Raw genomic sequence first — 11705 nt, forward strand, 5'->3', positions numbered from 1 at the left:
TTGTTTGTAAAATACCCCTGAATCATGGGGGAATAATCCTGGCGTGCTGGCTTTCAATGTTGCCATAAAGATGGAGCTTTTCATCTTGCACTTGTCAGAACTGAACAGTAAGAAAAGAAACAACCTTGGAAAGGCAGCAATGTTGCTTTTTTTCTTGCACCCTAGTCCCGATGAGTTCAAGACAAAACTCAGGTCGTGCTGAGACTTCACACACTTTAAAAGAATTTGCCTCTTGGGTAAAGTTTACTCAGAAAGATTCTTGTGGATTGTTAAGTGTGTGAAGTCTCGGTACGACCTGAGTTGTAGCTACCAATGAAGAATGCTGTCTCCTGTCCATTGTCATTTTGTTCTTGCTCGATGGCACAGGGTGGAACCATTGATAAAAGCAGACCAAGTTTTGTCTTGTACTCATCGGGACTAGGGTGCAAGAAAAAAAGCAACATTGCTGCCTTTCCAAGGTTGTTTCTTTTCTTACTGTTCAGTTCTGATTAGATTACATTACAGTGTGGAAACAGGCCCTTCAGCCCAACAGGTCCACACCGACCCGCCGAAGCGCAACCCACCCATACATTTACCCCTTACCTAACACTACGGGCAATTTAGTATGGCAATTCACCTAACCTGCACATCTTTGGACTGTGGGAGGAAACTGGAGCACCCGGAGGAAACCCACACAGACACGGGGAGAACGTGCAAACTCCACGCAGTCAGTCGCCTGAGGCGGGAATTGAACCCGGGTCTCTGGCGCTGTGAGGCAGCAGTGCTAACCACCGTGCCGCCCACAACCACTGTGCCGCCCACAAGTGCAAGTGCAAGATGAAAAGCTCCATCTTTTTTATAGCAACATTGAAAGCCAGCACGCCAGGATTGTTCCCCCATGATTCCGGGGCTCAGGCACTAACTCCATCCCCAGCCCCTGCCGAGGCTGTGCACTCTCCTGCAGCTCCTCAACTTTTCTTAGGGTTTCCTTTACTACTTTCACTAATGTCACTGGCTTAGCATCTTTTCCCTTTGTTTAACGGCCAGCACTGTGACTTTACGTGTGCCACTTTACCACAGTGGAAACACCTGAGGCCTTTCACCCTCTTGGGCTTCGTTTTTGACCAGTGCTCTCTACTCTGTTTCATCGTGTAGGATCTCCCCTTCTCCTAACTTCTATCCCTCACAGGATGAAATTCTTGCCAGAAGCTAAACTTTGCCTTATACACCAATACATATGCATCTGTCATCTCTGCTGCACTTGTCACTTCCTGTTCATCCATGTGAATTCTTATCATCTCTGGAAGTGAGTTTTTAAACTCTTCCAGCAGAATTAATTCTCTTAGAGCTTCGTAGGTTTTTTCTATTTTTAAGGCCTGCACCTATCAAAATGACTATATTTAATTCTTTCGAACTCAACACGAGTCTGATTTGGTTCCTTCTTTGTGTTTCTGAACCACTGTCTATATGCTTCTGGTACCAATTCATAAGCACTCAAAATAGTCTGTTTGACATCTTCATAATCTCTTCACCCCTTATGTGACAGCGCTGCAAATACCTCACTCGCTCTGCCTACCAGCTTAGTCTGAACTAGCATTACCCACAAGTCCTTTGCCCACTCCATCTGTCTCACCAATTTTTCAAATGAAATAAAGAAGGCTTCGACATCTTTCTCATCAAGATTTGGCAGCGTTTTAACATATTTGCATATATCACTACCTTCTCTTTTAATCTCCATCCTGTTAAGTTGGCTTTGCTGACTAAGTCACAACTTCTGAAGTTCAGCTTCTCTTTTTCTCTTTCCCTTTCTCACTCTCTTTCTTCTCCCTCTTTGCTCAGCTAAGAATCTTCTCTCTTTCTTTTTCCTCCCTTTCTTCTCTCTTTCTTTCTCCTCTCTGTTTATCTTCTAACTCCATTTTCTTCAATTGTAATTGAAGTTTTTCTAACTCTACAGCACTTGTCTGTTTCTCTGACACACATAAGTGTTCGAGTGACTCCCTTACAATTTCAGCTTCACTTTTGTCCTTGGTTAAACCTAATTTTAACCTCTTTACGAATTGTAATTCCTTTCCTTCTAAACTTTCTTGGCAAATTTGAGAATCATCTTCAAACCGCCGAACTTCTTTAGCAATTTTAAGAGCCATTTCTCTCAGTTTTAATTTAACCAACCACAAGTAAATGAAATTAAATAAATTGTCTCACCTACATTTTATTTAAAGATCTGGGACACTAATCAGCAAGTGTTTAAATCTGCTGGGATCTTTCGTACCCCAAATCTGTTCAAATCTCAGACTGGCTCTGTCTAAACCTGACCAAATCCCGGACCTGAGCCTCCAAACTGTAACGACATGGTGGTAAACCCTTCTGATCATTTAAACCAGAGACAGAGAAAGCTCACCCCACCTCCTAATCTGTTAAAGTATGAGGGACAGAGAATTACCCAAATTCTAATTAAAGGAAAACTAACAATTTAATCTTTAACTCCAAAAGAGAACATTAAATAACAACTATCTACACTGTAAGCCTCCTTTGTCTTAACAATTTACCTACCTCTCACTCTATAACAATATACTGATCCGATAAAGCCCCTATTAAATTTACAAAAAAGTCAAGTTCCAAACCCAGCCAGTGGCTGTCCATCCTCTTCTGCTTCTTCCTGGGTCATCTTCTGTCTTCTGCTGCAAAGATGTTTCATATGAAAAAGGTATCTTTCAGACGGAATGTTTTTGAATAGCAGTCATTCGATGGTAGAAGGTGCTCTTTCTCCAGCTAACTGTCCATAATGCCTGCTTTTATACCCCAAAACATTGAATTATCTCATTGGTTTGAAGTTGTCAAGACATTAAATTCAAATTTGATCGGGTTTTAGTATCATGGGGCATAATTTAAACTGATTGGTTGAATTTGAACTATTGTGTAAACAACTCAGTATCTGGGCTACATTTCTAATGTTACATCTTCAACTTATCCAGCACACACTGTACCTACAGTCAGTCACATGACAGGCTTACCAGCTTTTCAACTTTCACTCTCTCTTAAAGGTACAGTACATGCCTTCAACTCCACAACAGAGGGAAGGTTGATCCCTTTTACCCCATCAATAACCTCACAGATACTCAAACTCTCTGTCCAGAGTCACCGTTATCTCGATGCTAAAGCTGCCATCGCTATAATCGGCTTTGTTTTCTGTACATTCACTTGAGGCTATTTTCCAGAAATAACGGGTTTCTTCAGAATTGGAGCTTGCCTTGAATTTCTGATGAGCATAACTTCCTGTAATATTTTTAAGGTGGTCAGTAAGTGCATTTCTAAAACTTGATTACTTAAACTTTGATGAACTCAGTGTCTGAGTCATGCATGGGGAGATATCTCTGTCAAACTTGAATATCTCTGAGCTAGAGAGTCTGAAGAGTTAATGTGAGACCTTTAATCAGGCTAACTGAGAAAGTGAGGACTGCAGGTCCTGGAGATCAGAGTCAAGATTGTGGTGCTGGCAAAGCACAGCAGGCCAGGCAGCATCCGAGGAGCAGGATAATCGATGTTTCAGGCATGAGCCTGGTTCCTGATGAAGGGCTTATGCCCAGAACTTCGATTCTCCTGCTCCTCTGATGCTGCGCGACCTGCTGTGCTTTTCCAGCAACACTTTAATCAGGCCAACTCAGATAAATGGAACTAGCCTCAATGATCCAAACTCCCTTTTAACAGCAAAATGAGCCCAGTAGAAGCACGGCGGGGCCATAATCCAAGGATTGAATCCACCCTCTGCTATCTCACCCTCTGGAAAGGAAGTTATTAAACCAGCCTCCGATGGTGCAGTGGTAGTGCCTAGGCCAAAAGGTCAGGGTTCAAGTCTTACCTACTCCAGATGTGTGATATAACATGTCCAAATTAATCTGGTTTATTAAAAATACCTAAACTCCCTTTTAAAACTCAAGAGCAAGAGAGAAGGTTCACTCGACTGATTCCTGGCACGGAGGAAAGGGTTGAGCAGTTTTGGCCGATGTCCATTGACGTTTAGAAGGATGAGAGGTGACAAAAATGAGTAGTAGACGATTCTGAAGAAGTTTAATGGGGTGAATTCTGTGAGAATGCTTCCTCTTGACAGGAGATTGAGAACTGGGGGTGGTCAGGTTAAAGGACAGTGGCCCATGGGTCACTGATTATATTGAAGGCTGAGTTGGATCGATGTTTGATGGCCAGTGTGGGGGCACAGTCATAGATTGGTCTGAACGGCAACAACAGGCAAGAAGGGAACTGCCTGCTCCTTTATAGTTCTTAAGTCTTTCGATCTTATTACGAAGAGCTGACAAAAGTACATTAGGCAGAATGGTCTCCATCTCCATTATGGCCTCAACATGCTCCGACTGGGCTATTTTGCCGTTAAAAGTGAGTTTAGATCATTGAGGCGAGTTCACTTTGAGTTGGCCTAATTAAGGATGGACTGAGTCGGGAGTAATCTCCTGGCAAGTGTTTGCAATCCGGTGGAAATCCAGCTGAGCTGCTCATAAGCGCCAGGAACATTCTGAAGGAACTGTCATTGTCTAAGGAAGGAAACAGTGCATTGACTAGTCTATCCTCATTGCCGGCTCCTGAAACAATATTTGAGACTCATATACGCAGCCTTGCGATTGTAACGCCTTCCATTTACTGGGGAACCTTCACTCAGGCAGCTGAAGATGTCTCCAAACACTGTCCTTGACTTGTTGTGAATAACATTTGCGTACAAGGTAAATAACCACTCTGCTTTCCAAAACTGCAGTCCAAAGGCTTGGAGGCATGTTGCTCCTTGTCATGAGTTAAAACAGATTTATTTGTCAAATACTGGCTGCAATGTGTCACTCAGAGTCCAGTGACATTTGTGAAATAAGGATCAGAAACTGCTGAAAATAAATTAAACACTTTATTCACTTGTGAGCATCACTGGCTGGGCCAGCATTTATTGACGGACCCTAGTTACCCTTATGAAGGTAATGGTGTACAATCTAGCGGTATATTTTGATGCATTAGCTTGTTGAAAAACGGTCAATAATTAAAAATGCTCGAGCATTGCAATTATTTTGCCTAATGTAGAAAGAATAAATAACCAGGAATAGATTTATAAATAATTTGCCGTAGTCCAAGGGCACCATGGACAGCTCCCTTTGATAGCGAGACACATACACAATTCATTCTATATAGCTCCACTCTGCAAACATGGGCATGGTATCTGTGAACGACCAGCACAGCAACTGAACCCACACTGTTGGCATCATTCTGGAGCACACTCTGACCAAGGGAGCCAGTCAACACCCTCACCCTCTCCCAAACAGAGTGACGAGTAAATACCAGTCACTCTGATCAAGTCTTCTTCAGCTGAGTCAGCAAATAATCCAAAATCTTGGAAATATGTTGTCCGTCAACATGATGGTCATGAGAGGGAATCAATTCCCTTGCTGCACTGTTACTACAGAATCCACTTGGGCACTATGTTGGGGGTGGGGAAACAGTGTACCACCCTCTGCGCTGCCAACCTGGCCTGGCATGTGAACAGTGTACCCTCTATGATCTGACAGAATCAGGAAACAGGCTCAAGGTGGGGTAGGTTGCATCATTTACTCTGCATCCTGGAATGGACATCCCTCCTCAATCAGTTGGAGGACAGGGTGCATTCCAGGCTATCTACTGGGCCCTTCACTGACTCTCCTCAGATGGTGAAAGTGAGGACTGCAGATGCTGGAGATCAGAGCTGAAAATGTGTTGCTGGAAAAGCGCAGCAGGTCAGGCAGCATCCAAAGAACAGGAGAAGAAGGGCTTATGCCCGAAACGTCGATTCTCCTGTTCCTTGGATGCTGCCTGACCTGCTGCGCTTTTCCAGCAACACATTTTCAACTCTCCTCAGCTGGTACCAATCTGCGAGGTCCCATAAATAGGAGGAAAACACTCAGTCCTCAATCTGACGATGGCTGGTCTGGGCCTCCCCAACCCCCGCCCCATTCCCCCAGATTGCCACCCGACATAAAACAAATAGTAGCATCTGTGGAGAGAAAACAGAGTCCATGCACACTCAAAACATTAACTCTCTCTCTCTGTACGTCTCTTTCTCTCTCTCCCACCAGATGCTGCCAGATCTGCTGAGATTCTCCACAAATATCTGTTTCTAATCTAACATAGATCCAAACGACAGTGTTTAGCACTGCTGCTTCACAGTGCGAGTGACCTTGGGTAACTGTCTGGGCACAGTTTGCACATTCTCCCCATGTCTGTGGGCTTTCCTTTGGATCGTTTGGGTGGCTCCCAGAGTCCAAAGATGTGCAGGTTAGTTGGATTGTCCATGCTAAGCTGCCCATAATGAGCAGGGATGTGTAGGCTGGGTGGATTGGCCATGGAAATGCAGGGTTATGGAGTAGGGGTGTGGGGTCTGGGTGGGACGCTCTTTGGAGCATACGTGTGGACTTGGTGGGCTGAACAGCCTGCTGTGTGGATTGTATGAATCTACAACACTGCCTTTCCAGTGCACTTCCCATTTCTGGATATAAAAAAAGAGGTAAAAACAATGACTGCAGATGCTGGAAACCAGATTCTGGATTAGTGGTGCTGGAAGAGCACAGCAGTTCAGGCAGCATCCAAGGAGCTTCGAAATCGAAGGGCTTTTGCCCGAAACGTCGATTTCAAAGCTCCTTGGATGCTGCCTGAACTGCTGTGCTCTTCCAGCACCACTAATCCATTTCTGGATATGTCAGGAACTGCATCAATCCCATGTTATTTCTGGTTCTTTCATGAGGCTGAGACTGAGGATACACATGTGTAAAATTGCAAAATCCAATATGTTGGCTGGTTCTCCTGGTCAGCACTGGGAGCAGGGATTTATTCTACTCGGTGTGGGTTAATGGGAAAACTAGATCGAACAGGTGATCAAATAATTTACCAATCTTTAACAATACTGCAAGCCGGATCCAGGGGTATTGTGGTCACATTACTGCACTGATAATCCAAAGAAGATCAGTCCAAATGGATTTAGTTCAACCTGGAAATAAAACATTAACACTAAACAACACCACAAAGCTGGAGAAACACGGAAAATCTGGCAGCATCTGAGGAGAGAGAGAAACAGAGTTCATGACTCGAGTCCAGAGGGAGAGTTACTGGACCCAAAATATAACGCTGTTTCTCTCTCCAGGGTTACTGCCAGATCTGCTGAATTTCTCCAACATTCTCAGTGTTTGTTTCAGAATTGCAGCTTCTACAATATGTTGTGTTTATAAAACCACCATAGCTGTTACATTCTTGTAAAAAAAAAGCGACTGGTCCTCAAATATCCTTCAGGAAAGGAACCCCGACTCCAGACTCTTAGCAATATGAATGGATCTTCTCTCTGATACTCGGTCATATCAAACTGCTGCACAGTTCCAGAAGGTGCCCAGCATCATCTCCGATCAATGGCCAACACATGCCAGGTGATGCCCGTATGGTAGAATGAATCTGCAGCTGGTAGGTTTGGGGAGCAGAACCTGTACACACGCTTGGTGTCACTGAATCTTCCCAAACGACACTGGGGTTTAACAGTTTCTAGCCTGCACAGTGAGGCTGGAGATCCCACAGCACACAGTACGTTGCCAAGGTGGCTTTTCATTGGGCAATCAGCCAATCCAAAAGCAGAAGTCTCAGTCCCCCCGAGCCCTGCGTTGAGACACTGAAGAGGAGACTGTAAAATATCGATGGTCACTTTGCACAGAGTCCGACTCCTTTCACGGGGCACCACGTCTTGGGTTTGTTGTGTTCTGCGAGGTCTAGTCCGAGGGTATGGCCACAGTCAAACGTCGCATCCAGTAAAGCTCACCCGTTAGTGGCCATTAACTTCTGGGGATTCTGGAACAGTGCTAGTCTCCTCTGTGAAAAGGAAGGAGTTAACTTCTTTGTCAGTGGAACAAAACTCTAACCCTGGCAAGTTCGCACAAGCTGCTTTCCGCTCTGTTCTGCTCCAAGATTCTTTCTAGAATATTCTGCCTCCAGCAACTTTTCAGGCAATGTACTCCCAATCATGCAACACCCTGTTAGGGCTCTCGTGATTCAGTGCTAGTGTCCCTACCTCTGAACTGGGATGCCCAGGTTCAAGTCTCCTTTGCCCCAGGGATGACTTAACAGGTTGACTCAAACTATCTATGAAAAGCATGAGGGGTTAAATAAATTTTACAGAACAATGGTGACCAATCAATCCTGGAAAATTCTTCCTTAGTTACTGTGTGTACTCATGTACACTGGTGAACACGATAACATTTGGCCTAAAAATACAATATGTCATTTTACACGTGCATCGTGTAAGCCCGACATTAGCAGGGAGTCACTGTGTGGAGATTCAGGGAGACCCCAACATTGCCCCTTTTCAGGTCAGGGCACCATATCTTGTAGCATTGGCATCAGCTGATCTCTTGGGATCAGGGATCTTGGCAGTATGAGACCCACCCACTGAGAGCTGCTAGCCAATCAGCAGCCAACATGGTGGCTCAGTGGTTGGCACTGCTGCCACCCAGATCCAGGGACCTGGGCTCAATTCCAGTCTCAGGCAACTGTCTATGTGAAGGTTGCACATTCTCCCCAAGTCTGTGTGGGTTTCCTCTGGGTGATCCGGTTTCCTCGCAGTTTAGGTGAATTGGCCGTGGGAAATGCAGGGTCACAGGGATAGGGTGGGAGATGGGTCTGGGTGGAATGCTATTCAAAGGGTCAGTACAGACTTGAATGGCCAATTGGCCTCTGGCTGCATTGGAGGATTCTATGAACATCTCTTCTGTGCTCAGCAGCCCCACCAGGCTGTTGCTGGTACTGCACCCACCCGAGGTCTCAGATTGAGAAGGGGATCGGGCTGGTGACACTATGAGGGGGCATGGAAAAGGGCTGAGGGAAGTCAATGGCAAGTGAGGGGCTGGGTGGAGAGGGGAAAGGAGAGAACGGAGACGGTGGCATTTTGGCAGGTTGAAGAGGAGTTGTAAAATGGAGGAAGGTGCAGCACACACAGATTTGGGATTCCTCATCCATGAATCACAAAAAGCTACCTTCCAGGTTCACTGTAATAGGGAAGGTAAATGGAATGCTGGCTTTATTTCAAAGAGAAGGAAGCGTAAAGGTTGGGGAAACTTTGCTAAAACTATACAAGGCACTAGTCAGACCAGTTTCTGAGGAAAGATTTCCTGGCATTAAGTATATTCAAGACAGATTTTTAATCAGGGCTTGAATCAAGGGTTATGGGGAAAAGGCAGGAGAGTGGGGTTGAGGATTATCAGATCAGCCATGATCTTATTGAATGGGCTGAATGGCCTACTGCTGATCCCATGCCTTCTGGTCTAATGATCGTCCAAATGGCCTCAACCTCAGAACAAAGACGCCCTGTGCCTTTGAACAAGTGGTCTCCCCCAACCCCACCATTCCCTCAGAATCTCCCCCCCCCCACCCCAACCCTGCTAAGGGTCTTCCAGACAGAAAAATGGGTTTACCATCGGAGACATGGTGAGTGAGGCCTTTAAGTGAGCATTAATTGGATAGTTGAAGGTTTCCATTGGCTGTGTTTGTGGGACTTGAGGGAGTAAGGCTAGGGGCAGGTTCTCCACCCTCCACATGCCCACCCCATTAAATACCCTGGCTACACCCCCTCCCTGCCCTCCACATGCCCACCCCATTAAATACCCTGACTACACCCCCTCCCTGCCCAATCATCAAACCTACATCACGGCGAGGGCAGGAAATTCCACCTGGAAAGGGGAGGAATGAGGGTCTGGAACGATGCTCAGTGAGGTGGCAGGAAGTGGATTGGCACAGCGGTGAGAAACTGGAAGCAGTGTAGGCATTATTGTTAATTACCCCCTTGTTAACGTGCTACCTCTGCAGCAGGCGGGACATTCCCACAGGGAACATCGCTGTATCACAACGTGATTCAGTCACAACGTGGAGCAGTCCATCGGGGTTTCTGGGAATTCAGCTCCTTGTGAAATGGTTAAAAACTAGTCACATCAATTTGCCAGCACTTCAGCTTCCGAAACAGCAGGGGGCACCATGCCACTGGAAATCTCACAGACAGACACAGATACAGACAGACACACAGATACAGACACACACAGGCAGGCACACACTGACGCCAGCACTTTTGTAAACATCACCCATGCCAAGGCCAACCCTGTGACTTTGACCTGAAAGAATTGCTCTGAAATGTTGACTTTGAGATGGGCAGATAGGGTATTTTCTCAAAACATCAAATTCTTTTGCACACCCCTTGATTGCATCTTTCCGTACACTTCTCCACTCCAAGGATGCGGGTGTGGGTGGAGTGGGTGGGGGGTAGCAGGTGTCAGAGCTGGTAGCCTCTCTCCTCAGAAACACAGTCCCCAGGGTTATGTCACACCCCAGGACTCAGATAGCCCAAAAACATGGGAGTAGGACGCCACTCAGCCTATTGAATCATTCAATGAGATTGCGGCCGACCTGATAAACCTCAATTCACTTTCCTGCCTTTTCTCCATAACCTTTTGTTCCCTTACTCTTTACAAATCTGCCTAATGTGAGGTGTCGCATTGTGGTAAGGCAAACCAGGGCAGGACTTATGCAGTTAATGGGAGGGCCCTGGGGAGTATTGTCAAACAGAAAGCCTAGGGGTGCAAGTACTGTACATAGTTCCTTGAAAGTAGAGTCACTTTTAGATATGGTGGTGAAGAAGACCTTTGACATGCTTATCTTCAGCTTTCAGAGCATTACGAACAGGAGCTGGGGGCATCATATTGCAACTGTACAGGATATTGGTGGGGCCACTGTCAGAATAATGCATTCAATTCTTCCAGAAGAATGTTGTGAAACATGAAAGAGGTCAGAAAAGATTTACAAAAATGTTACTGAGGTCGGAAGGTTTGAGCTACAGGAAGAGGCTGGGGCTGTTTTCCCTGGAGTGTCAGAGACTGAGGGGCGATTTATATTTAGATTACTTACAGTGTGGGAAACAGGCCCTTCGGCCCAACAAGTCCACACTGACCCACCGAAGCGCAACCCACCCAGACCCATTCCCCTACATTTACCCCTGCCCCTAACACCTTGGGCAATTTAGCATGGCTAATTCACCTAACCTACACATTTTTGGACTGTGGGAGGAAATCGGAGCACCAGGAGGAAACCCACGCAGACACGGGGAGAATATGCAAACTTCACACAGTCAGTCAGTCGCCTCAGGCGGGAATTGAACCCGGGTCTCTGGCGCTGTGAGGCAGCAGTGCTAACTACTGTGCTACCATGCCGCCCCTTGCAGTGGTTCAAGGATGCAACTCACCAGCACCCCCTCAAGGGCAACTAGGGACAGGCAATAAATCAGCCATCAATTCCCATGTCCTATGAGTCAATAAAAATAAAGGGTGACCTTACAGAGGTTTATAAAATCATGAGGGACATGGACGGGGTAACCAGACAAGATCGTTTTCCTGGGGTGGGCCAGTTCAAAACTAGAGGGCATATGTTTAAGGTGAGAGGGGAAAGATTTAAAAAGGGCCCGAGGGATAACATTTTCATACAGAGCATGGTGCGTGTATGGAATGAACTGACAGAAGATGTGGAGGAGGCTGGTACAATTACAACATTTAAAAGGCATCTGGATGGGTAGATGAACAGGAAGGGTTGAGAGGGATATGGGCCAAGTGCTGGCAAAGGGGACTAAGTCAGATTGGAGCGCACGAGTTGAATCGAAGGGACTGTTTCCGTGCTGGATGGTTCTGTGAATTGAC

At 45.9% G+C, this 11705-nt stretch overlaps 1 protein-coding gene across 1 annotated transcript in view; it reads right to left on the reverse strand.

Moving 5' to 3' along the window:
• Positions 1-7234: 7234 nt before the first annotated feature.
• The window catches only part of LOC122565272 (sialic acid-binding Ig-like lectin 15), a 36051-nt gene continuing 31580 nt past the window's right edge, over positions 7235-11705 (reverse strand). Inside the window, exon 6 of the mRNA XM_087974632.1 lies at positions 7235-7845. Coding sequence (XP_087830758.1) covers positions 7799-7845 — 47 coding nt within the window. The 3' untranslated portion in view covers positions 7235-7798. The remainder of the gene's footprint in view (positions 7846-11705) is intronic.

This window comes from Chiloscyllium plagiosum, unplaced genomic scaffold (genome assembly GCF_037043375.1).
Source record: "Chiloscyllium plagiosum isolate Xiang-an unplaced genomic scaffold, Cpla_swu_hap1 HiC_scaffold_2, whole genome shotgun sequence".
NCBI lineage: Eukaryota > Metazoa > Chordata > Chondrichthyes > Orectolobiformes > Hemiscylliidae > Chiloscyllium > Chiloscyllium plagiosum.